At 41.5% G+C, this 27,372-nt stretch overlaps 1 protein-coding gene across 1 annotated transcript; it reads right to left on the minus strand.

Moving 5' to 3' along the window:
• On the minus strand, positions 1-27,372 carry LOC121008883 (cytochrome P450 2W1-like). Its single transcript, XM_040441617.1, has 10 exons — positions 27,270-27,372; positions 22,840-23,111; positions 18,446-18,608; positions 16,045-16,194; positions 15,622-15,779; positions 10,543-10,716; positions 7,511-7,658; positions 7,178-7,362; positions 4,531-4,672; positions 1-564 (listed from the first exon to the last, which is right to left on the minus strand). The coding sequence occupies exons 1-10, from the start codon at positions 27,304-27,306 to the stop codon at positions 377-379; spliced, it is 1,617 nt and encodes a 538-aa protein (XP_040297551.1). The 5' UTR covers positions 27,307-27,372; the 3' UTR covers positions 1-376.

Genomic DNA, 27,372 nt, shown 5'->3' on the forward strand with positions numbered 1-27,372 from the left:
ATACCTGAACGTATGGACATGCATTTCACCCCATTGATGACAGAAATTAAATTTTCGTGCTTGACTTAATATTTTCATTCAATTTAGATCCAAGCAGTGCATTAAAATACATAATGTATTTTTATGCTGGTGGAAATACAGGTTCACTTACCTTTATTTTTATAACCATGATATAAAAGATTGAACTCTTATTTGAAAACACTCAGCATAAGCGCCAAGATAGAGCTTATCTTGTCTTGATATTGTATCAGTTGGGTAAGTGCCCGGTGGTGGAGCATTGAGATCTATTGTGACCTTTAGACCTACTACCGGATTGCAAGGGGCGCATCTTCAAGGTACAAGTACAAATGGAATATGTTGACAAAGTTTAATCTGTCTAGTTCCTGGGAGTTGCGCAGACGTGGTAATTCTTGGTTCTCATGGTGAAGACTACTTCTGGAGTGAGGTCCAAGTCCTCTGTGCTCACTCCCGGAGGGGGTGTGAATGTGAACTTCTGCAGTAATCCAGTGATGAAAAGAAATACCTCCATTCTGGCAAGGCTCTCTCCAGCGCAGACTCTGCGCCCTGTGTACACATAAAGTAGTCAGTATCCAGCAGCTTAAAACAGAAAATAGGGGTGAACGTCTAATTGTAACAATAGATGCCTCCAAAGCCTTCGATTCAATAGAATGGCCATTTCTTTTAGCTACATTAAACAAATGGGATTTGGTAATAACTTTATCCAATGGATTAAACTCCTATACACCGATATAAGAGCAAGAATAATCGTTAATGATTAATTGACTGATTCATTTGAAATTAAAAGAGGGGTTAGGCAGGGATGTCCCCTATCCCCACTTCTTTTTGCCATAGCAATGGAACCTCTTGCTTCATTGATAAGACAAAGATAACAGGTTTTAAGTATGGAAGCCACGAGGAAACAATTTCAATGTATGCAGACGACTTGATGCTATTTGTGGGGTCCCACGACTCTTTACCAAAAATATTTGAGAGTTTTGGGAAAGTCGCGGGACTCAAGATAAATTGGAACAAGTTGGCTTGCATTCTTCTGGACCCATTGGGCAACTTTATACCTGGGGCCTTGGAGATTATAAAGGAGGGAGAGAGTGCAAAATATTTAGGGATCCATATATCCTCCAAACCTACAGAATTATATATGTTTAAATGTAATACCGTTAATAAATAAAATTAGAAAAAAGATAAATATATGGAAAAAGATGCCTATTTAAATGGTGGGAAGAGTTTCCTTGATTAAAATGTGCTTACTGCCAATGATAAATTATATAATTTGGAATTCAGAGATAGAGATCCCTAAGAAGACCTTTAAGATTATAGAGAGTTTATTTAGTGAACTAATATGGAGGAGACGAAGACCCAGAATCAGAATGCAGATTTTACAATGCTGCCCGGAGAAGGAGGGAGGACTATCAGTTCCCGATCTAAAACTATACTTTATAGCTGGTCAGGAAAAGAACTTGCTGACATTGTGAAGATGTCAATTGTAGGTCTAATATAGCAATTATTGATAAAAGTTTATTAAACTACAATATCTGTCAGGTTTTAGAGATGGGTATCCACTTGCAACAGCAGTTTTTAAAATCCCCAACTATGAAATGAATGTAAAAAATCTGGATGGAGATAAAATCCTTATGGCAAGACACTAATCTACATGAAGATACCCTGTTATGGAATAATTTTAATTTAGAAGAACTAGGAACCATTGAAAGAGAAATCTGGATGAATCATGGGGTACATAGATTAGGACAGGTATGGGAGAATGGAAATGTAATGGAATTTCAAGAATTTAGGAAAGGAAAGATCTGGTATTACCGATAAGGAATATTTTTATTATCTCCAATTGAGACATGCAATAAGAGCAAATTTGGGAAAGGGGAAACAAATAAAGGGACTCCCTCAGCCATTAATAAAGATCTTAAAATTGACAACAGAAAAGAGGAAGATATCTACAGTTTACAATATTCTGTTACAGCAGAGGTCTAAAAAAGCAGGAATTTTAAATGGTAAGTATAAATGGGGAGGAGTGGTGGAGCCCATGGATGATGAGAGATGGGGTCGGATAACTCAGGAAATAAGGAGGGTTTCCAGGAATCCTTCCCATAGATTGGTGCAATTCTATGTGATACATTGCCTATATTATTCCGCGGAAAAGCTAATGAGATATTATAAATACAGGGAGTTTAAATGTGAAGTGATAGGGGTAGATGACGTACATATATTATGGAATTGTACCCATATACAAGATTTCTGGAATAATGTGTTTATACAGATAGATGTGTTTTATTTATTTTTTTCTTTAGGGGTTATATACGGTAGGGAGGGTGGGGAGTTGGGGATAAAAATGGAAAATATTATGTCATTGTATATTTTCTACTTGAAAGTGGAAATTATATACATTTTTATAATATGTGAAATAAAGAAATTAGTTTGAAGATGCAAAAAAATAAATAAAATAAAAAGTTGTCAGTATCCAGGGTTTATAAATTATTAGTAAAAACACAACATAACTTGTTCCACAACTAGGGGAGCTGTCTGCATTCTGTGTTATTACAGAACTCAATGTGATAGTCTGCAGCAGGCTCTTAAGCTCCTCCTAGTGGTGGCCACAGCCAGCCACAATTATATCATTTACTTGGACGTCTATGCAATGGATTTGCAACTCTGTATAAGAAAAATAGAGTTCTGAGTCGACTGCTATAAGATGTATGAAGGAATTATTAGCAATTTGGACCCACAGAAATTTGGACCCAAATGTGACATAGTGTCATATGCATAATAATTGACTGAATTCAGCTGAACAGAAAAAGTAGGTAAGAAATACTTGAGACTTAGGCCCCTTTCACACGGGCGAGATTTCCGCGTGGGTGCGATGCGGGAGGTGAACGCATTGCACCCGCACTGAATCCGGACCCATTCATTTCTATGGGGCTGTGCACATAAGCGGTGATTTTCACGCATCACTTGTGCGCTGCGTGAAAATCGCAGCATGCTCCTCTTTGTGCGTTTTCCACGCAACGCAGGCCCCATAGAAGTGAATGGGGCTGCGTGAAAATCACAAGCATCCGCAAGCAAGTGCGGATGCGGTGCGATTTTCACGCACGGTTGCTAGGAGACGATCGGGATGGGGATCCGATCATTATTATTTTCCCTTATAACATGGTTATAAGGGAAAATAATAGCCTTCTTAATACAGAATGCATAGTACTATAGGGCTGAAGGGGTTAAAAATAAATAAATAATTTAACTCACCTTAATCCACTTGCTCGCGCAGCCGGCTTCAATTCTGTCTTTATCTTTGCTGTGCACAGGAATAGGACCTTTGATGACGTCACTGCGCTCATCACATGGTCCGTCACATGGTAAAAGATCATGTGATGGACCATGTGATGAGCGCAGTGACGTCATCAAAGGTTATATTCCTGTGCACAGCAAAGATGAAGACAGAAGAGAAGCCGGGCTGCGCGAGCATTATTTTTTTTTAACCCCTCCAGCCCTATTGTACTATGCATTCTGTATTAAGAATGCTATTATTTTCCCTTATAACCATGTTATAAGGGAAAATAATAAAATCTACACAACACCTAACCCAAACCCGAACTTCTGTGAAGAAGTTCAGGTTTGGGTACCAAACATGCCGATTTTTCTCACGCGCGTGCATTTTCCCGCAACGCACCCGCATCTTATCCGGCCCAAAAACATGACACCCGTGTGAAAGAGGCCTTAGAGTCCTTTAAGTTAATATTGGGAATCTACATTCACAGAAACCCTCAGGAAGTGAAGACAGCAAGCAGGGGTAGACTAGCCATAGACTCCACCAGGAAATCTACCGGTGGGCTGAAGCACAGGGGGCCGCTTGAGCCCTTCTCACAGCCACCGGCCAACTGCACATAACGATCAGATGCTGTCATCACTAATTAATGCTAGAAACATCAGGAACTTATGGCCAGCAACAACAGCGGCCCTCCTGATGTCAACTGTATGGCCATCCTCAGTACGGTGACACAGCAGGAGCGCCAGTATTTCGTGCTGTACTGTGGCCCTTGGTTCTACTGGGGCAGTATTTTGAGCACCATTGTAGTATTTGGTTCTGCTGGGGAAGTATTTTGTGCTGCACTATTTATTTGCTTCTGTTGGGGAAGTATTTTGTGCTGCACTGTGATATTTGGTTCTGCTGGGGAAGTATTTTGTGCTGCACTGTGATATTTGGTTCTGCTGAGGCAGTGCTTTGTGCTGCACTAAGGTATTACTGGCCCTGCCTACTTCTGTTGTCCGTCTTCTGCCATTTTGGATCCACCTACAACATGGGGCCACTTTTAGGTTTTTTTCCATGGTCACGTTAAGTTCTCTGTCCGCCCTTGACTGCAAAGGCCCTCGATGTGAACAGTAGCGCTGTATCTAAATTATCATGCAAAACCAATATCTTGTTGGTCCGGCTGATAAAAGTTTTTACTCAGCGCTCTCAACAGTAGAAGTCTCATCAAGTTCATAAGTTACTGCCGTGGATCTACTCACCTTTGGAGAATGCATAGAATGCATCTTTTTTCAGGAATTTTCCATCAGCATCCAAGAAGTGATTGGGGTTAAATCGGCTGGGGGTCTCCCATTGGGTTTCGTCGTTGAGAACCGATGACAAGAGAGGAATCACTGTAGTTCCCTAATATATAATAAGAGATTTGTAACATGTTCCATAACTTTACAGTTCTTCCAAATATAATAACACATCTCCAGTGGGATGTCGGCCATCGCTATAGCTTTTACCACCAAAGCTTGTGTCCTTCCCCATCTAACCCACCTCAATATTAGACATAATGACCACCATATTCTAGGTCACTCTCTTTACAAACAGGAGACATTCAGTTCTCGGCAGTATACAGTCACTGTTTATGGCTTTATGGATTTAAATGGTGCTGGTCAAGTGGAAGTCACCCCACTAAATGTATTCAGTGCAGGCTGCCCTAAACAGTTCCTTCTGTATTTCATTTATGGCACTTGGAGCCTAGCCATGGAAATGTAAACTCCTAATTCCTGCCCCCTTTACTTTCCTCCCCAAAGTTAGTTGGCTAAAACTGAAAGGGACCAGTTACAGGCCTCCTTGGGGACAGACCTGTGGGACTGAGACATGCTCCATTTAAATTGGCACAATTTTTTTTGTTAGCTGCCCGTATTCACGTAGCGGCAAAATGGCGTACTAATACTCTCAGAAGTCATACAAAGAATGGAGAGAGTGGCCATTTATGAGAAGATTACCACAATCCAAACTGACACAATGGAGGCATATTTAAAACGATGGCAGCCTTGGCTATCCTCCTCCCATACATTGCATAGGTTAGATTATGTCATGCTGTGCATAGGGGAACGTCTGACCACATAAGGGGTGCTGGATACCGATCTTTCGAGATACTCCACCCATGCTGCTGAGTCTTATGTCTTTTCCGTTGGCACCAATGTTATTATTATTACTATTGTTTTTATTTTCTGCTCATTGTTTTTATGTTATTATCTATAGACTGCATATTGGCGTATCGCCTTCTTAATCGCCCCCTGTGTGGGGCTCACATGGTATTGCAGCACTGCATTTTGTACTATTTATCTGATTTACCTTCTAATAAACTATTTGAAACGAAAACTGAAAGGGGCGATGCAAGACACTGTGATACGATGAGAACCCAAGAGGTGCCCAATCCTGATTTGCACTAGGCAGGTAATAATTTTTTTTTTCTCCTTTAAATTGCTTAAAATACTAATTCTGCAGTTCCTCCTATAGTGCAGGACACAGTGTCCCCCATAGCAGTGCCATATGTTTTCCTAATAAGAGTGCCAGCCACACAGTTCCCACCATAGCTGTGTCAGACACACACAGGTTCTGGTGCCCCTCACCCCTTCTCTCTGGAAGATATATATGGGTAGCCACTAGAGGGAGCTCAGGTATAGCTACCGAAACCTGCACTAATATCTACAATCAGTGCGGAGCAAAGAGAACAGAGCAAGGGAGCTGGTGTAGATTTTAGTATGTCGCACGGCCTGCAGGAGGAAGTTCCAAAGTTATGTAGAGCCCTGCGCCTCCGCATAACGTTGGCACATCCACTGCCAACGCAGAGGGACTAAGATCGGCCTCTAAATCGCCAGTTTTAATAAATGTCTCCCTTTCTTTTTTAAATTGATCGTTAAAGATTATGTTTTAAAGCATTCACCCATAGCTTAAATCCATGTTGATTCCAAAAAAATGGAATAATAAGAAAAAAAAATCATATAAATATCAAAATGTCAATAAAAAACACAACTCGTTACTCAAAAACGAGCCCTTATTCAGCTCCATAGATGCATCTTTCTTCAAGACCTTTCCATCAGCATCCAAGAAATGATTGGGGTTAAATGAGTTTGGGGTCTCCCATTGGGTTTCATCTATAGAACCGATAATAAAAGAGGAATCAATGTGGTTCCCTAATACATAATGACAGATTAGTAAAAAGCTCCTTAATTTTATAGTTCTTTCAACTATAATAATACATCTCCAGTGGGATGTCGGCCTTCTCTATAGCGTTTACCATCAAAACCTGTGTCTTTCACTATCTAACCCACCTCAATATTAGACATAATGACCACCATATTCTAGATGACTCTTTCCAAACAGGAGGAATCCAGTTCTCGTCAGTATACAGTCACTTTTTATGGCTTTATGGTCATCTGTATCTGTATATGAATGCTGAAAGTCATGTGAGAGTGACTCTTCTAACTCTATTCCGTGCAGGCTGCCCTAAAGAGTTCCTTCCGTATTTTATTTATGGTACTTGGAGCCTAGCCATGGAAATGTAAACTTCTCATTCCTGGCCCCTTTACTTTCCCCTCCACAAATGTCTGAAATCGGAATAAAGGTACAATCTGGGTAAAACTGGGGTGCATGACAGTGATACAATGAGAGGTGCCCAGTCCCGGTCTGCATTAGACATAACATAGTAATAATTATGCCTGTATTGTGTAAATACCAGTCGTACAGTCCCATAGTTCTTCCCGCAACTGTGCTATGCAGTGTCCTCCATATCAGTGCCATATTGTGTCCCAACAACAGTGCCAGCCACGCGGTTCTGATCATAAAAGTTAACAACTGCTTATGATCTGCGTCACCACAATGATAGAACAACCTGGAACATAGTTTTACGACCTTTGGTATAAAATAGTCTTTGAAATGGACGTCTGTAGGTGTGGTATGTGGTAAATACTGTAAGATGTTGGCACAGCGCTGAACTTCATGGGCTACAGCCAAGCAGTACGGAAGGACTTTCTGGTCATCCCATCTAGGAGGACGCTCAAGACCTATCACATTTTCAATTTCATCTTGAGCTTTTTCTGAAAAGAATACAAAATAAAATGTGATATTCTTTTCATCCATTGACTTATCCATGCAATAAAAAGGAGTAAAAAAAAACAAAAATGGAAAATGGCTGCCTCTGTTCACTGCAATAACTAGTGAGTAGATACAACATCCTTTACTCACTCTGTATATGAGGATATTTCATCATGAGCAGAATACCCCACTGTAATGTGGTGGACGTGGTCTCTGTCCCACCGAGCATGAGATCAAAGGCAGAAGCCAACAAGTTCTTTTCTGTAAAGATTCTCTCTTTTCCATCTGTTACTTTTTCCTAAAAGACAAACAGTAGTAATTTTATCAATATGATAGATATCTACATTACATTTAGAGGCCACTAAACAGGCCGTTAGTGATCACCAAAATACATTTTTAATGGCAATCTATAAGGGGCCTTTGGTTAGGTCGCTGCGTTTTAACAATGGTCATCCCATACCTGCTGTAACAGTCAGGATCGCAGAAATAGCGACATCTAAGTATCAACAAGTGGTTTCAGAGGAAAGGGGCTTGTAATGTCACCCATTAGCCCTCTGCCAGGGGTGTCAATGGTTGATGAAATGACAGCATGTTCAAGTCTCCTTGTGAGACTAAGGTCTGTTTCAGATGAGCGAGTCCATTGCGGGAATCGCGCTCCGTGTGTGAGTGTGATCCTCCGCTCTGGACTTGCAGGAGCGCACAGCATTATCATGATTTATAATGCTATGTGTCTCTGCATGGCCTTTTTTCCACAGAATCATAGTGACATAAAGCTTTCAGTATGATTCTGTAGAAATAAGGTCAAGCAGAGGCACATAGCATTATAAATCATGATAATGCCGTGCGCTCCTGCAAGTCCAGAGCGGAGGATCACACTCACACACGGAGCGTGATTCCCGCAATGGACTCGCTTGTGTGAAACAGCCTTAAGAATGTTGTAAAAAGTTCAAGAAAGTTTCAAGAAAAAAATCCATAATTAAAAAGAAAATTGTTGACACATCCATAGTGATCTGAACTATATGTTATTTATTCCATTAATCAGTAAACAGTGTTGAAAAAAAAAAAAATGCTAGAATTGCAGATTTTTATCCACTTGACTCCCAAGACATAGAATAAAAAGTGATCAAAAAGTCACATGTACCCTTATTGTCACCAATGAAAACTACCAACTTGTCCCACAGAGAACATGCCTTCACAAAGGTAAAAATAAAAATGTTATAGCTCTTAGAATATGGTGACATAAGAACATTTTTTCTTAAAACTTTTTGTGCAAAAGTAGCAAAACGTAAATATATGTAAATAAACATAAATACGTACATCAATATACAGGGTGGCCTACAAAAAAGTAGCCCACCTCTAATCAATCTTCCTAATAGTAAATCTGTCTTAGTTGTCCATAGCAACCAATCAGAGCTCAGGTCTCCTTTTTTCAGAGTCCTGTAGGAACGGAAAGCTGACCTCTGATTGGTTGCTATGGGTCACTAAGACTGATTTATTATTATGTTTGATAAAAGTTGCCTATTGTGTCAGAAAGATGCTATTGTCCCTGGAACAGCGAATAGCGACTGAGGAAACGCAAGAGACCCTTGCTGACAAGTACCCAGGAACAAAACCACCAGCTAAATGTTGCACCTTGTACATTTATCTATCTATCTATCTATCTATCTATCTATCTATCTATCTATCTATCTCATATCTATCTATCTATCTATCTCATATCTATCTATCTATCTATCTATCGTTAATGTTTTCATGTTATTTAACCTGCATGGTTAACAGTAAAAAACAATGCCAGTATTGCTGTTTTTTGTTTATCTTGATCTCCCAAAAAATAAAAATAAATAATTCCAAAATTATACTAATAAACTCATCCTACAAAAAGAAAAACAAAACAAAAAACAAGCTGTTATTCAGCTTCATCAACAGCAAAATAAAAATGCTTCAAATGCAGCAACTCTGCAAACACAATGTGACAGTACTCTGCAAACACAAATAATAAAGTAAATACAATAGTGCCATACTAACTATAGAAAAAGGTAATGCTACATTATAAATGTGAGATTCTTGACAAATACATTTTGTACAAAATTATTTGTGCCTGTCCGCCAACAGCAAGGCAATCTCTTTAGGACAGGAACCTACACTAAATACTACTTCCAGTGGTGCCATACCGGCCGTCATTAAATTCATGCAGAGCCCACTCTATAATTTAACTCTCCTGGTGCCAAATGGCCTCCAATAAATACAGGAAGTGCAGGCTACAGTTTTATACTTGTACTAATTAAAATCAGCCTCTGGGACAGACAGGTTAGTTAGTGTTAGCGGACAGGCACAAATACGGTAATTTTGCACAATATGTATTTGCCAAGAATCTCACATTTATAATGTAGCATTAGTACCAGTATATTTTGTTTTTTACTTTTGTTCTTCCAGCCATGGCGACTTGCACCTGCGCACTGGGATGTGCTGACTAACCCCTATTTTTCGCTTTGCAGTCTGCATTGGGGGTGTGACTGACTCCATTGGTCATGCACTCCTAACTAACCTGTCAGTCCTATAGGCTGATTTTAATTAGAACAAGCATTAGTACATTTTCTATAGTGCTGTTGTATTGCTGTTCCCGTAATTGTAGTGACCCACAGAATAACATTATGATATTTATACTGCATGGTGAATGCCATAAAAACAAAACCCAAAGAAACAATGGTCATAACGTTCTTTCCAGCTATTTTCTCATAGTGAAACATTGAAGCTGCTTGTCAGTGGCTGTGATGCTGCGGACACAATAAACTAAGTTTTGAATGTCTGTAAAGCCCTGTGGAATATGTCAGCGCTATGTAAATGAGTAAAATATATAAGGCCACTTTCACACTAGCGGCAGCCTTCTCCGGCAGGCTGATCCGGCGGGGGAACAGCCTGCCAGATCCGTGCTGCCGCTAGTGCACCGTGCTGCCGGAAGTCCGCTCCGGCCCCATACACTTGGCAAACTTGCCAAGAGGCGGTTGGAATAAAACTGCCGAAGAAGGCTGCCGCTAGTGTAAAAGTAGCTTTAATCTGTCAAAAATTACAAGATGTGGGCAGTACATGGGTTATGAGCATGTGCCATTTAGTGTCTAACACAATAAATAAAAATTCTATGAAAATGGCCCGTTATCATTAGGCAGCTAATTAAACTTCTTTACCATTTCATGTTTCTGCAAGAAAGCTTCTGCGTACGTCCTGAATGAGTCTTCATATTTACGTTCTTTCGCTTCCTTGAAAAGAACTCTTAAAATTTCATTTAGTTGACTAATCCTGTCCATGACAAGACCGGGTTGTTTCAAGAAACATTTCAGTATTGGGAAGACACTGTAGTACTAAAAGAGGAAAACATACAATATATGTATCAATATATAAATATGAGTATTTGTTCATCCAATTCTCTTACCAATCCTATGCTACATGGTTAGGGCTCATTCACATGGCCGTTGCTCGGCCATTACGTACATTGGGGGCTGCTATTTGCCGTCCCCAATGCACGGACACCATCCGTGCGGCTGCCACGACGGATCCAAACCCATTTAACTTGAATGGGTTCATGATCCGTCCGCACCGCAAAAAAATAGATCATGTTCTATTTTTTTGCGGTGCGGAGGCATGGAGAGAATCCTCCGTAGTGCTTCCGTGGGGTTCCGTGCCTCCGCTCCGCACCAACCTTCCAGATTGAGGACCCGTTCAAATGAATGGGTCCGCATCCATGATGCAGGGTGCACACGGCCGGTGCCCACATATTGCGGACCCACTGTTTGCGGGCCGCAATACGGGCATGGCCGATCAACAGCCGTGTGCGTGAACCCTAACACAGGTTGAAAAGAGACACAGGTCAATCAGGTTCAACCTTTTTCACATCAATTACACATCAATTGTTAGATTAATTATAACCTTCAAGGATGCTTTCTTTCTACAATTTTTGACAAAATCTGCAGAGGCCGTGAAAGGAGCTCCCCACACAGATGTAATCATGCCCTTTTTTAATGCTGACATAAATAAATTGTATAGTATAATGTAAGCCAGACAACACTAGCTGATGGCAGAAGGATACTACTCCACCCTCCATAGCTAATCTACAGCAAATCTGTGCCAAATTTCAAAGTAAGCAGATTTTGCCGAAAAATCTGACGGAAATTTCACCTATTGCAATGCATTCACAGTGAACATGATCAGCAATAAGTAATGAAGATATCAAAATGCCCACAGCAAACCCTCAATTGCAGTGTACATCATTTGCAGAAGTATATTGAGCTCATATAGACACCTGTGTTACATAGTTACATAGGTTGAGAAAAGTCACAGTCCTATCAAATTCAACTTTTCTTGATCAATTAACTACTAGATTAATTATGACACTCAATGCCAATTATTATTAGACAAGCATCTAGCCCATTTTAAATGCTGACATAGTATCTGCTATTATAAACTCTTTGGGTAGTATATTCCATAGTTTGACTACACTAACTGTAAAGAATCCTTTCCTGTATTAAAATAGTTTTTTCTTCTACACGCAAAGAATGTCCCTTGGTTCTTTGTAAAGTCCTTGGACTGAATAAATGCCATGACAGTTCTTTGTATTGACTATACATGTACCGTACATACATGTAAATTAGATCACCTCTAAGGCATCTCTTTTGCAAGCTGAAGAGACACCTTCCACCCCTCTTAATAATCTGGTCGCCAGTGAACCTCAAAATTGCTACCAGCCTTCCAAAACTACTCCAGGTGGTAGGGAGATAAGGCTACCCCTAGATTCTCTCCAGCGCCCACCATGAGGACGGATTAACTTTGCTGCTAGGGACCCAGGTTACATCTGTGGAGTAGTTAAACAGAAAACTGGTGCGGGCACACCAGTGGCAGACCTTCCAGAATGAGCAGGGAGGTACAAAGGTAAGTCAGCAAACAGGGTCAAAACCAGAAGAGACAGATACAGTAAATGCAGTAATGAGAGGTTAATCCAGAGGCAGGCCAAGGTCAGTTACCAGAAGAGTCAATATAAGCAGGAACAGAAGCCACAGGGTGAATTCAAAAACAAGCCAAGAATCAGCAGCCTTAGGGCTCTTTCACACTTGCGTTCTTGTCTTCCGGCATAGAGTTCCGTCGTCGGGGCTCTATGCCGGAAGAATCCTGATCAGGATTATCCCAATGCATTCTGAATGGAGTGAAATCCGTTCAGGATGCATCAGGATGTCTTCAGTTCCGGAACGGAACGTTTTTTGGCCGGAGAAAATACCGCAGCATGCTGCGCTTTTTGCTCCGGCCAAAAATCCGGAACACTTGCCGCAAGGCCGGATCCGGAATTAATGCCCATTGAAAGGCATTGATCCGGATCCGGCCTTAAGCTAAACGTTGTTTCGGCGCATTGCCGGAGCCGACATTTAGCTTTTTCTGAATGGTTACCATGGCTGCCGGGACGCTAAAGTCCTGGCAGCCATGGTAAAGTGTAGCGGGGAGCGGGGGAGCAGCATACTTACCGTCCGTGCGGCTCCCGGGGCGCTCCAGAGTGACGTCAGGGCGCCCCAAGCACATGGATCATGTGATCGCATTGGACACGTCATCCATGCGCATGGGGCACTCTGACTTCACTCTGGAGCGCCCCGGGAGCCGCACGGACTGTAAGTATACCGCTCCCCCGCTCCCCGCTCCTTCTATGGCAACCAGGACCTTAATAGCGTCCTGGCTGCCATAGTAACACTGAAAGCATTTTGAAGATGGTTCCGTCTTCAAATGCTTTCAGTACACTTGCGTTTTTCCGGATCCGGAGTGTAATTACGGCAAGTGGAGTGCACGCCGGATCCGGACAACGCAAGTGTGAAAGAGCCCTTAAATGGGTTATGCAGCCAGTACATGCTGATGGCCTATCCTCAGGATAGGTCATCATTCTCTGATCGGTGGGCGTCTCTCTCCCGGCAGAGGAAGTGTTCCTTCCTCTTTACGATTACACTGAGCATCTTGTCACTTGCAGCGTCGTCCGTCGCCGTTGTGAATGAAACAAGCACTTGAAGAGGAAGCTGTGCTGTCCCAGCTTCTGCGTGGGGGTGCTGGGTGTTGGACCCCCACTGATCAGATATTTTGATGATCTATCCTGAGGATAGGTCATCATTATGTACCGGCTTCACAAACCCTTTAAAGAGGACCTTTCACCACTCCTGACATGTCTGTTTTAATAGCTTCATGCATTCCCCACGTACTAACAATTCTGGAGCATCTATTCTTATGGCTCTATGTTGGCTATACATGGGGAATGCATGTCTTTATTAAAACAGGAATGTCAGGAGTGGTGACAGGTCCTCTTTAAGTCTCCCACCTAGCTCTGGGACTGAACATAGAGTAAAAATCCTGACTGGCTCGGCTTCTAATCATCTTAACATGTCAAATAGCCGGGACTTGGCTGATCAGCGTGGCAAACCTCCCAGTGCGGCCCTGCAAAAATGATTTGGCTGGGAGAACTCCTGACAGAACCCACATTCTAGCTCTCTTATATATTTTATATTATATGAAAACCAAAACTAAATCTTATATTTAAGACGTGGTCTTACGAGGGATTTATAAAGGGTGAGATTACATTGGGATGAAAGGTCTTTAGCTGTCTTTTTATATACAGTATATATTAGCTAGGTTGCAACCAGATCACTTAAGTCCTTTTCTTGTTCTATTGCCCCCACTTTTATTCCATTTAATGTGTATGCAGCCCCAGGTTTCCGCTCAGGGTGCCAGAAGTAATGAGCGCTTTCATCAATACAGATGCAAGTGCTCATTGCTGGAGCACCGGGGGCTGCAGTCCTGTCACTCACTGACCGTTCAGCTCCCCGCACTCTTTTTCTCCTTCAGGCCAGCGCTCTAAATGGTGAAGCAAGGAGACTTCCCCCTGCTCCACCATTCAGCCTACAGTCACAGATCGCGCTGCAGGCTTGTGTGGGAGGAGCCTGCAGCCCGGGAATCTGCCTGTGCTCCTCCCACATAGTGCTGCAGAGCAATCTGTGCCCGCAGGGGAGAGCTGGATCTGATCATCAGGAATGGGGCAAGGCGAGTAGTTACTGTATTTTTTGTTTTTTTAACACAGAGGGGGCACAGAGGGCATTACTACTATTAAGGGGGCACATTGGGCATTACTACTGTGAAGGGGCACAGAGGGCATTACTACTATGAAGGGGCACAGAGGACATTATTACTATGAAGGGGGCACAATTGGCATTATTATTGTGAAGGGGACACAGAGGGCATTACTACTACAGAGGGGCACAGAGGGCATTATTACTGTGACCGGGACACAGAGCATTACTACTACAAAGGGGGCACAGAGGGCATTACTACTATGAAGGGGGCACAATGGGCATTACTACTGTGAAAGAGGCACAGAGGACATTACTACTATGAAGGGAGCAAAATGGGCATTACTACTATGAAGGGAGCACAATGGGCATTATTACTATGACATGGGCACAATGGGCATTACTACTATTAAGGGGGCTCAATGGGCATTATTACTATGAAGAGGGCACAATGGGCATTACTACTGTGAAGTGGCACAATGGGCAATACTACTGTGAAGTGGCACAATGGGCATTACTACTGTGAATGGGGCACAAAGAAGGCATAACTACTGTGAAGGGGGTACAGAGGGCATTACTACTGTGAAGGGGCATAACTGTTATGGGGGCACAGTGAGGACATAACTACTGTGAAGGGGACAAACGGCATTACCACAGTCAGTGAAGAGGACACAGATAGGGCATTACTACTGTGAAAGGGGCACATAGAGAGCATAACTACTGTGAAGGGGGCACAATGAAGAGATAAATACTTTAAGGGAGGCACAATGTGGGCATAACTGCTGTGAAGGTTGTATAATGAGGGCATAAATTCTGTGAGGGGGCACAGTGTGGGCACAACTACCATTAGGGGGCACAATATGGCCATAACTACCGTAAGGGGGCACAATGTGGATATTACTAGGGGTCACATATCTGGGCATAACTACTGTGAAGGTTGCACAATAAGGGCAATGCTACTGAGGTGGCACAATTTTTTTAAGTAATGGGGGGTTGTTGTCAGAGAAAGGAACCACCTCAGGTGCCAAACACCTTACATTTTTCTACAATAAAATTTGTGTACCATGTTCTTGTCCATACTGCCATGATGTTATGACCTTTGATATGTCTTTGCTTTTATCTGGTATATAAAATATTTATTGACCACTATTTTCATTGATAGTTTAAAGATACACTTACCTTTGCACCTGGAGTACCAGTATTGACTACAATATCATCCATGATGGTTATAAGCTTCTGAAACGTTGGGTTGTTATAGTCAAACCGTCTCCCAAATAACATTCCAAAAGTTATGTTAGGGGCAGCCAGATATAACACTTTCTTATGAAAAGGTTTACCTGGAATGTAACATAAAACATAGCATCACTCACTGTCTGGGTCATAGACTAGAAAAAGATCAAATGAAAACTCAGTCTAATATCTATGGTCAAGTATGGTGAGCATCTAGCAATGCATCACTCTAGCACTAGTAGTTTTTCTGATCGCCATTGCTGAACATAGCTCCTACAAGTTTTTGAGAAGTTTCTCAAAGCTACCACAGAAACATGTCATATGTAAAACTGGCATCAGAAAGGTGGCCAGAAGTATCTGACATACACTCACCATTATAAGACTGAATTTCCGCATTCAGAAACTGTAGCTCCTCAATAATTCTGCCTTCAATGGGTTTCTTCCCCATCCCAAGATCTCTTAGTATGGAGAGCATAAATCTTCGGGTTACCTTCCACATCTCATCATTACTGAAGAAAACTCCTGGAAGAGAAGAACAAATGACTTCCTAGTGCAGGGACCAGTCCTTACAACCAATATTAAATACTACTTCTCTATTATTCCTTCCAGCAGTGACACACCCTATAAGACCTCACGCAACATTCACCACTACCAATCAATTTACATGCTCCAAATTTTATCCAGATAAGGTGTCAGAATTAGTGTTGAGCAAAATTCTTGAAAATTCAATTCGGCTGCTTTGCTGAATTTTACAAAAAAAAAATTGTTTTGTGACGAGTTCTTTCGTCAGAAAGCGCATTTCTTTGTAAGTGGTGGGTGGGTAACTCGATTGCCCAGCTCCCCATCATTGAACCCCTCAGATGCTGCTTTCATTGCTGATTGCAACATCTGACATTAATATTAAAGTCTATCATAAAAAAAATAAAAATAAAATCATGCTTACCTCATTCATTTGATCTCGAAGAGCCTGCCGCCGCCGCCATCTTGATTGAAGATCCAGCATGAAATCTCTCGTGGCGCGTGATGACGTCATCACGTCTGAAGGGCGGGGTGATGTCATACGTCACTGTGCATAAGATTTTACTTTGGATCATCAATCAAGATGAACGCGGTGGGCTCTTCGCGCTCAAACAAATGAGGTGAGTATGATTTTTTTTTACCCCATTTCAGGGAAAATCGATTTGTTACCACGAAGCACAAGGAAATTCGGCTTCGCGACGAATCGAATTTTCCCTGAAATTCGAATTGAAGTCTACTTTGGACATTTCAATTCGCTCAACACTAGTCAGAATCTGCAGAAGCCCTACAAAAACATATAAAAACTCACAAAAGCTAAAGGTCAATTATTATACTTCTTGAAAGTCCTGTTGTATGTATAGCAAGGACTTATATTACATAAAGGCTACCTATGCTGGTTCTAAGTGGCCCTTCGAGAGCCCTGGTTGGTCCCTTTACCTTGAAGAAAATGTACAGAGCTCCCCTTTCCAGAAGAACTTTTTTCGAGCAAGCCATTGGGGAAAATTGGCTAAAGAGTCATGGAATGTATGATGGAGGGGGGGGGGGCAGGAGTGGAAACAAACACCAGACCCTTCCATCTTGGATGGCAAACCATACACCATATGGAAGGGTCTGTTTTGGTAAGTGATGTCCATAGATACTGTAAGTGATGTTATTGATATTGTTAGATATATGTGTGTCTCTCTCTTACTCCTCACTCCCTGCCTCCCTTATTCACTCACTCTGAATTTACTGATAAAACTCAGTTTCACTGAGATATGAGGTTACAGTTGCCCCCAGTAGTCTAAGGAGAAGAGAGGAAGCAAAGTGAGCAGGAACAGGAGACTAGTTGCTATAATGTCTCCTATACAAGGCACACAGTGAGAATAAAAGATCTGTAGCTCACCTTCCGAACCAGCAGCAGCATGGAGGGCATGATACTGCAGTACTGAACAGCATAGCTGTAAATCAAGGTCAGGGGTGGGATAAAAAATACTAACTACAGTAGCATCCCTATATGTCTGTACTGTATGTCTCTTACACTCTGCAGCTACTCCCTTCTCATCTTCCATCTTTATAGACTTCTATGGGTAACTGTAACTGTCTTGACAGTGCATTCAGAATGAGGGAACAGTTCAGGAGGCAGTGAGAGAATGAAAGAAGCCTGATAAGTGGAGAAAGAGGTATTGATCTCTCTTAAGATAAATTACACAGTCTCTTATCTTAACTTGTACTATTCATTTATGCAAAGTTATTAATAATTTCGAAAACAATGTGAGGGCTGTGTGCGCACCTTGCCTGTGCTGTGGACTGCAAATAGCGGTCCGCAATGCACGGGCTCCAGCCACGTGCCCGCCGTTTGCAATCCGCAACATTCAGTCCTCACTGCAAAAAATAGAACATCCCACGGAAGTGCTCCGTAGTGCTTCTGTGGGCTCATATCTTGCAGATTGCAGACTTAATTAAGTGAATGGGTCCGCATCTGTGATATGGAGTGCACACTGCCTTAGATTGTGGACCCGCTGTTTGCGGTTCTCGTGTACCCCATAGCAGCAAAATCAGCTACATCTTGTACCCATTCCTTATTGAAAGATGAAAGAATAGTCAGCCCTAAGTGAATATTTTATTATTCATGAGGCACAGCTATGAAGGGCACAGTCATTGCATAAAGCCTCCACAGCCCTGTTCACTAAGGCTGGAGATTACCGCCATTGACTTTCCCTCAATCTCATAAATGAATGATTCCAGGTAAGACGGACTTGATGGGGTCAATTACCATGATTCTTCTGAAAGTTGTCAGCAATAGGGACTGGAGCACGATTTCCAAAATCATAGCTGGCCCCGAGCAGAGCATCTTTATTGGCTTCATACCCAACCAGAACCACTGCTTTTAAAGGCCCAAGATGGAATGTGAAGACTGGACCATATTTCTTTGCAAGCTGCAAAACAATATTAATAACATTTTTTTAATGAAATGTATTTAATCACGTCTGAATAAAATAAGTTGTCTCACTCATAAAGCTGCAGACTAACACATTTTCCTCAAGAGGAGGACTATATGCCATTTTTCCAGGATAATGGGCTGTAAACAGACTCTTTTGGAGAGATCTATCAAGAGAGGCGTTTCCTACACCCATCTTAAAAGGGGTTATCCAACCCCTATAATGACCCTCCTAATGCCTGGGCCCCTCGTATAGGTTATACTTACCTCTCTCCTCGACATCCGCATTGCTCCGGATCGCAGCAAATAGCAGGCTGTGACAAGGATGACCCTCCCTAGCATCGTGGGTGACAGTAGAGAGGCTCGTCCCAATCATGGTCTGCTATTGGCTGCTCCACCCATTGCCAGATGCATTGATCCCAGTGACGGAGTGATGCAGCGGTGGCCGTGCGGGGATCAGAAGCGACGCAGGTGTTGGGGAGAGGGGTAATTATAACCTATAAGAGGGGCTCAGGCATTGGGGGTCATTATAGGGTTTGGATAACCCCATTAATCTCCTGTCCGCTGGCGTGAGATGTGCCTAATTTATTAAGCCTTAGAGTACTGGGCAATTTTCTGTTTTCATTTTCCTCCCTGCCTTCCCAGAGCCATAACCTTTTTATCCTTCCATTCACATAGCCGTATATTTGTTTGTTTTTGCGGAACAAGTCGTACTTTCGAATGGCAAAAAAACTGCAATTCCGCCACAATTTTATGTGTTTGTTTTTACAGCGTTTGCTATGGGGTAAAACTGACTGCTACCTTCATTCTCAGGGTCATTACGATTACAGAGATACCATATTTGTATAGTTTTTCTTGTGTTTTAAAACTGAATAAAATAAAAACTTTTTTAAAAATGAATTTGTTCTTTGCATCGCCATATTCTGAGCCCCATAACTTTTTCATAGTTATGTCTAAAAAGCTGTGTGGGGGTTAATTTTTTGGTGGGACAATTTGTAATTTTATTTATATTATTTTGGAGTGTGTATGACTTTTTGGTAGCTCTTTATTCAATTTTTTGGGAGATGAAGCAACGGAAAAACGGCAAATTGGCCATTTTTTTTCTTCCTGGTATGGCGTTATGGGATAAATACATTTATATTTTAATAGTTATTAATAGGTATTTTGGGATATGGCGATGCTTATGATGGTTATTTTTTGGGATTGTTTCTTTTTATTCTGGTAAGAGGGGGTGATTAGAATGTTTATATATTTTTTATATTTTTAACAACTTATTTTCGATATTTTTTTAGGCCCCAAAGGGCTTAACAAAATGCAATAGTCTGATTGCTATTTTTTATTTAGCATTGATATGTAATGCATTGATGCATAGAACATTCCGCATTTTCCAATGTTTTGCTGCCACCTGCAGGCCTACATTGGAATATACCTGTAGTAGACATCGGAGGCTCCAGCAGGCTCTGGCCTATTATTACTAAGGAAGAGCTTCTCCCAATATCAATGAGGGAAGCTGTTACCAGCGCGGGACGCAGTATTTCTGAATTTTCACCACTCAGTCAAGACAGTATCCCTGGGTCTCTGTTGTTTAAACAGCAGAGCGTGCACCATATTTAAGGTGACGACTTTCGCCATTCATATACAGCTCTACATACAGCCCTGGTGCTCAGAATATGGCGATGCAAAGAAAAAATAAAACATTTTTTAAAGTTTTTATTTTGTTCAGTTTTAAAACACAAGTAAAACTAAAACTAATATGGTATCTCTCAAATCCTAATGAAGAGATGCAATGCATCAGGAGCAACGAGGGTGTCGGGGAGCGGGGTAAGTACAACCTGCATGAGGGGCAGAGGCATTAGAGGGGACATTATAGGGTTTGGATAACCCCTTTAATGTCTTGGAGAACCATTTTAAAGTAAGAAAGTAATCTTACAGCACCTCATATAGAACAATAATAGAGAACTTTATACTGGCACTGTATGGCGTTATATAATAAATATGCTACGTGCCTTCATCAGGATGTACATTGTTGTATCTTAAAGATACACTGAAACAGGTGATTGGCAGGGGTGTGGGATGTCGGCCCTCAGCCAATCAGCTATTGATGGCCTATCCTGAGAATAGGCCATCAAAATAACAAAATCTTGGAATACCCCTTTAAGGGATACTCTATTTACATTAAGACACACATTTCCCACCGTGCTATACTGCTTGTCACGTGAGGCACAAACAGAGTCTAAAACACAAATCTGGCACATTTTGATATACTAAATCTTCTTCCCCTTTAAGTAAGATCAGCATTTCATATGATGGTCTAAATCTGAAGTAAGTTGGAGTAAGATACACCAGATTAATTAAGGGCTCTTTCAGATGAGTGTGTTCTGTGTGTGAACGTGATTTCCCATTACGGACATTGCTCGTTTCGCAGGAGCGCACAGCATTAAACCTCATTCACACATCAATGATTTCCATCAGTGATTATGAGCCAAAACCAAGATTGGAGCCTCCACAGACATGAGGTATAAGGAAAAGATCTGCATTCGCAGGGCCGGATTGGCCATAGACCTTACAGGGAAATTTCCCGGTGGGCTGATGCCCAGGGGGCCGCCTGGGCCCTCCTCACGGCCAGCCAGTGGAGGTTTTTGGGGATGTATTTTGTGCTGCTGGCGGAAGTATTTTGTGATGGACTGTGGTATTTGGCTCTACTAGGGTGGTATAATGTGCCACAATATGGTGTTGCTGGCCCCGCCTTCCATCAATTTGGACCCGACTACAAAACGGGGCCACTTTTAGCATTTTTTCGAGGGCCACTTTAAGTTCCCAGTCAACCCCTGTGCACTAGTGATGAGCGAAGCGAGCTTCAGATGATAGAATCGAAGTCGCTTCGTTCAAAACTTCGGATTAACGCTGTACTGACATCTGTCTCCATACAGCTTAAAAATGGACGGCCTCCGATGAGGCGAAGTTAGTTATTTGCAAAGTTGCCCGAGATTTTAATTTTTCAAAGTGAAAAAGCACTTTAAAACCTGGACCAAAACTCAGCTTCGGCTCCGAGGTACCAATGTGGTTGGAATTTATTGAGTGGGAATTTATCAAGCCCTGCAATCTAAGAATTCTGGTTTAAAAACTTTGCCAAAAAAATATCGAATTTTGTGAATTTTTGGGATTATTTGCACAAAAAAGTTTGCAACATTTTGCTCTGCAAACTCTTCAATAGAGTTTATAAAAGTAGATGGGAAAGTGGTGTAACTACCCTGCCGAGCTGATTTAGGCCACATTTATCAACTATGACTATTTTTTAAAAATCATGAAAATTGTCTCAATCTTACTCCAGTAAAGTGGGTGGCATAGAACAAGCTTTAGAATTAAAGGGGGTTTTCCCGGAAAAGATAATGATGACTTATCCTCAGGCTAGGTCATCATTATCACATCAGCCGGGGTCCAAGTCCCAGCACCCCCGCCGATCAGCTGTTTCAGGAGCTCTGGTAATCAATGCAGGCTCCGAGCAGCTCTCCAAGGACAGCGCCGTACATTATATAGTGGCAGTGCTTAGTATTGCAGCTAAGCCCCGTTGACTTGAATGAGCTGCAACAAGGCCATGTGACCAATGTACAGTGATGTCACTGGCCTAGGAAGAGGCTGTGGTGCTCAAGGCCTCTTCTAGCAGCTCATCGGTGGGGGTCCCAGGTGTCGCACCCCCGCAGATGTGATACTGATGACCTATCTTGAGGATAAGTCATAAATATCATTTACTGGATAATCCCTTTAAATATGCAACACATTTTTCAAACATTGTGCGTTATTTTATATATTTGGTACAAATTACAGCAGTGCTCCTGAAAAACTGGCTTTACACATTCCCCTCATGATAAATCTTCCTCTATGTATTTTACTATCATTTAGGCTCCATTCACACGTCCGTGGTGTGTTGCGGACCCGCAAATTGCGGATCCGCAACACACCCGCCCGGCACCCCTATAGAAATGCCTATTCTTGTCCGCAAGCTGCGGACAAGAATAGGACATGTTCTATCTTTTGCGGAGCTGCGGATGCGGACAGCACACTGTGTGCTGTCCGCATCCATTCCGTCCCCATAGAAAATGAATGGGTCCGCACCCGTTACGCAAAATTGCGGAACGAATGCGGACCCACTTGCGGACGTGTGAATGGAGCCTTATCCAGCTAGAATAAAACATTGGTCATCAAAACTAAAAATGATTACCGTACTTTACCTCCATAAAAGATAAGTCTTGCCTATCTACATCCAGTAAATGCAGGTTACCAATAATGGGGAACGGGGTCGGTCCTGGAGGAAAATTATAAATCTTCCTTTTTGAAAAGCCGATTAAGATCTTCACAATCAACATAACAACGGTGCATAGAAGGAAGCTGGTCACTAAGTCTGAAGCCATGGTTGGTAAATCGCTAGGTGTAGCAGTCACCATAAGGTCTGCAGCAGAGTCACCTTCTGTAATATACTGCACTTCCAGAGCTGAACTCCACCCTGTGCAAACAGCATTTCTTATTTGTTGCGTTGTTCTAATAGTTGAGTAATGAGTTAAAGCAAAGAGACTCAATTGGTTGGCAAAAAATAAAAGACATCTGGTAAATGAGTACAATGGGCATATCTACCCTAAATCTGCATCGTCAAGCATCACATAACACAGTACTAGATGAATTTAATTCTGTGCATAAAAGTAATGAGATCTTTACTGACCTGAAATCTAATGTTGTATCGTAAAACTATAATTCATGGGATAAGTATGTGGCATTTTTCTCCACAGCTTCTCCTCTTTGACTTCATGCTACTACTTTAGCCATTAAAAAAGGTTAATGATCTCCATTCTGAAAGTCCCACAGCCTGTGCATCTAAAAATCTTCTTCTGTGGACCTGGGGGCCACCCACTTGTTGGCCTGGTTGCAACTTCCACTGCTGAGACCCCTGGAGTGTTTGGGAAACTGTTGTAGTGCGGTACCTTTGGGCCAGTTCGTCCCGGCTTTCTTTTTCTACAGAAAGGTGAACGGGTCACAGTTGTAGCCTAGATCAAAGGCTTTCATTGTTAAAGTGTAACTGACCTTTTTTTTTTTTTTTTTGTAATGTATAGGGGCAGTGATGCTGACCATTTTTGTAATATACTGTAATTACAAAAATCATACATTTCTATTAGAAAAATACCTTTAAAGTGGCCCATTTTGACAAGAAAAAAAAGAATTTCTTTTTTCGCACTTCATACAATTTATTGTTATAAATATATAAGTGGGCTTATATTTATTCATTTTGATTACATACCATTGTAAGTACAGTTTCAAATATAATTATTACATATTCTATGTTTACATTCTGCCCGACACACAATCATTGTGTGTCCTTATGGTGTTTAACTGAGGAGAGTTTCACTTTTTTTTTTTCACTTACACGCCCTTAAGGCAGAGGATTCCGGCAGGCAGTTCCGGCAATCCGGACGCAAACGGATGGCATTTGTCAGTCAGATCCAGATGCGGAGCCGTCTGACAAATGTATTGAAATACCAGATCCGTCTCTCCAGTGTCATCTGGAAAAACGAATCCGGTATTTATTTTTTTCACAGATTTAAAGGTCTGCGCATGCACAGACCGGAAGAACGGATCCATTTTGCCGGAACACTCAATTGAAATTCCGGCAAGTGTTCACGATTTTTGGCTGGAGAGAAAACTGCAGCATGCTGCGGTATTTTCTCCGTCCAAAAAACGTAAGAGGGACTGAACTAATGCATCCTGAACGGAATGCTCTCCATTCAGAATGCATTAGGATAAAACTGATCTTTTTTTTTCCGGTAATGAGCTCCTGTGACAGAACTCAATGCCAGAAAAGAAAAACGCTAGTGTGAAAGTACCCTAAGGCCTCTTGCACATGACCGTATGGCTTTTTTAGTTTTTTTTTGCGGTCCGCAAAAAACGGATCCGCAAAAAATACGGATGACGTCCGTGTGCATTCCGTTTTTTGCGGAACGGAACAGCGGGTCCCTGATAGAACAGTACTATCCTTGTTTGTTATGCGTACAATAATAGGACATGTTCTATCTCTGAACGGAACGGAAAAACTGAAATACGGAAACGGAATGCATATGGAGTACATTCCGTTATTTTGCGGACCTATTGAAATGAATGGTTCTGTATACAGACCGTATACGGAACATAAAAAAAAGCAACGTAAACGCAAAAAAAAAAGTTCGTGTGCAAGAGGCCTAAATCAGTTACGATCCACCCATATGCTATGGCTCTCATCTAAGTATGTGTTCACACACAGATCCACATGCAATTTGAAATTTTTCTTTGCAGTTTGTACTGGAGGTGTGGCTGCCTCCCCAGTCGTGCACTCCTTCCAGCTCGTCTGTCCCACAGGTTGATTTTAATTAGTGTTAGTATTTAGCTTGGCCTGCTCCCCCCCACTCACTGAAGCCATCTGGCACCAGGAGAGAGATAGTGTGTGGATTCTCATTGCAGTCCTTGGTGACCATGTGGCGCCAGGGGTGGTGTGGAGTGGGCCCGGCGTGCATGCTGGTAACTGCTTTCCCTGGATATAATGGAGGCTATTTTGGCACCGAAAATGACGGAAATTCAGGCGGATCCAGCATGTAAGTGGAACCTACACTTTCTGAATTTTATGATAGCCGCTATGGCACATAACAGGTATATTTAGTGTTAGGAACCCGTCTAACTAGAGATCGCCTTGACGTGTGGCAGACGGGCTCAAATAATTTTGTACAAAACGATTTGCCAAGTATCTCTAACTTATTAGTTCAGCATTTGCTATTATGATGCAATTTTGTACCTTATTTGATTTGCAGTGAGCTGTTGCATTGCTTGTTTTGTTTAACAATTTGAAATTGTTGTATTGCATGCATATGCTATGACTCCCATCTTAGCACATGTTCACACATAGATCTGCGCGTAATCTTAAACAGTTGTACCACATACAATTTATTTTTACATTTATGAAATTATATTTGGTTTTATTTTTTTTATTTATACCATTACAAGCACGGGCTTCAAATTATTACACAATTTAGGTTTATATTTTGCCTGACACACAATTATTGTGTGTCTTTATCGCTTGTTTTTAACTTAGGAGAGCTTCATTGGGCTTTTTCACATATACGCCCTTAAATCAGCCACGATCTAGTCATATGCTTTGGCTTTCATCTTGGCACGTGTTCACACACAGATTTGCATGTGATCCCATGTGGTCTTCATCTTAGTACGTGTTCACGCACAGATCTGTGGGTGGTCCCAAACAGTGGTACTACATGTAACTTTAAACAGTGTATGCATTTATTTATTTTTGTGATACTTTCCCTAATCTGGGTATTACTACTAATTTTATTGCTTATGCCAGTGGATGTACACCTAATATGACCAGTATTTGTTTTTAAATATTTGCACTTGCACACTAACATGAGAAGTTTTCCCCATCTGAGATTGTGTGTAATCATCTAGCCATGCGGACAGCTGCAGGAGAGGAGCGGTGATATATCGAGTTTACTTTCTACTCCATTGGTCAGTTTGTTTTTTAAATTTATCCTGGAGAATGTCCTCACTAAGGCTTGATAAAGCACAATCTGCGCGAAACGCGTCCCCCCGAGGACACCATGGAGTCTTTTTTATTGTAAATAAAAGTTACGTTTTATTTTAAATTGAAAGGAGCTGGACCTATTGAAAATTTGTTACTAAAGTGGCCCATTTTGAGCCTTAGCAACGCTCCTCTGTCTTCTGTTTACATACCACAGTCAGTGTTAGCAAGTCTCCACAGTTATGTAAACAGAAGACAGAGGAGCGTTGTTAAGGCTCAAAATGGGCCACTTTAGAGCTGTTTTTCTAATAGAAATGTATGATTTCAGTAATTAAAGTATATTACAAAAATGGTCAGCATCACTGCCCCTACATATTACAAAAAAAAAAAATGAATGACAGTTACACTTTAAGTAGCAACTCTTTGCAATGCATCATGATACTGAATTTTGGCCATGTTAGAGAACTAATTTAATACTTAGATATTTCCACAGGTTATCAGTATATCTTTTTAGAGAACTATTTAAAGGGGTTGTCCCACAAGAATATTTAACCATTTTCAAACCAACACCTGGACTTTTGTAGTTGCATGTAATTAAAAAAAATTGTATAGCCACGTAGTTATTCAGTAAAATGTATCTGTATAGTGCTACCTGCTCTTTGTCCTTTTTCTTATTTCTTTGTCCGACTCACTGAGATGGTCGCACATGCTCAGTTTCATCCTTCAACTGCATTCTGAGCTGTGATAGGGAGAGCATGGACACGCCCCCTGAGCTGCAGCAGAAAAGACACTCCCCTTGAGATGCCAGCTTAATATAAATCTAGCAGAGCAATGAATGGGGGGGGATCTCTGGATCCATGTGAGGTACAGGGCCGGTCCTAGCTTTGTTGGAGATTGTCATGTACTATGTGATGTCTAATGTTCACTTTTTACATTAATCATGGCATAGCCCCCTTTAGTTAGACGTGCGGATAAATGAAGTAACCATAATAACCAATAACTAGGCAATCCAGTCGGGCTGTTCCAAAACACATTCAACAAAATCTGCAAAACCCATCAACACATGATATATACACTACCAACATATATAGTATTCTCTAGATGTAAACGTACCTGTTTTAGAATAAAAGTGTAACCAAATCATTACCATGAAACAGCAGTCTGTACAAAGAAGGAGAAAGGCACCCGACTTTACATAGAAAAGGATTTTCTGCAA

Source organism: Bufo bufo, chromosome 7 (assembly GCF_905171765.1).
Source record: "Bufo bufo chromosome 7, aBufBuf1.1, whole genome shotgun sequence".
NCBI lineage: Eukaryota > Metazoa > Chordata > Amphibia > Anura > Bufonidae > Bufo > Bufo bufo.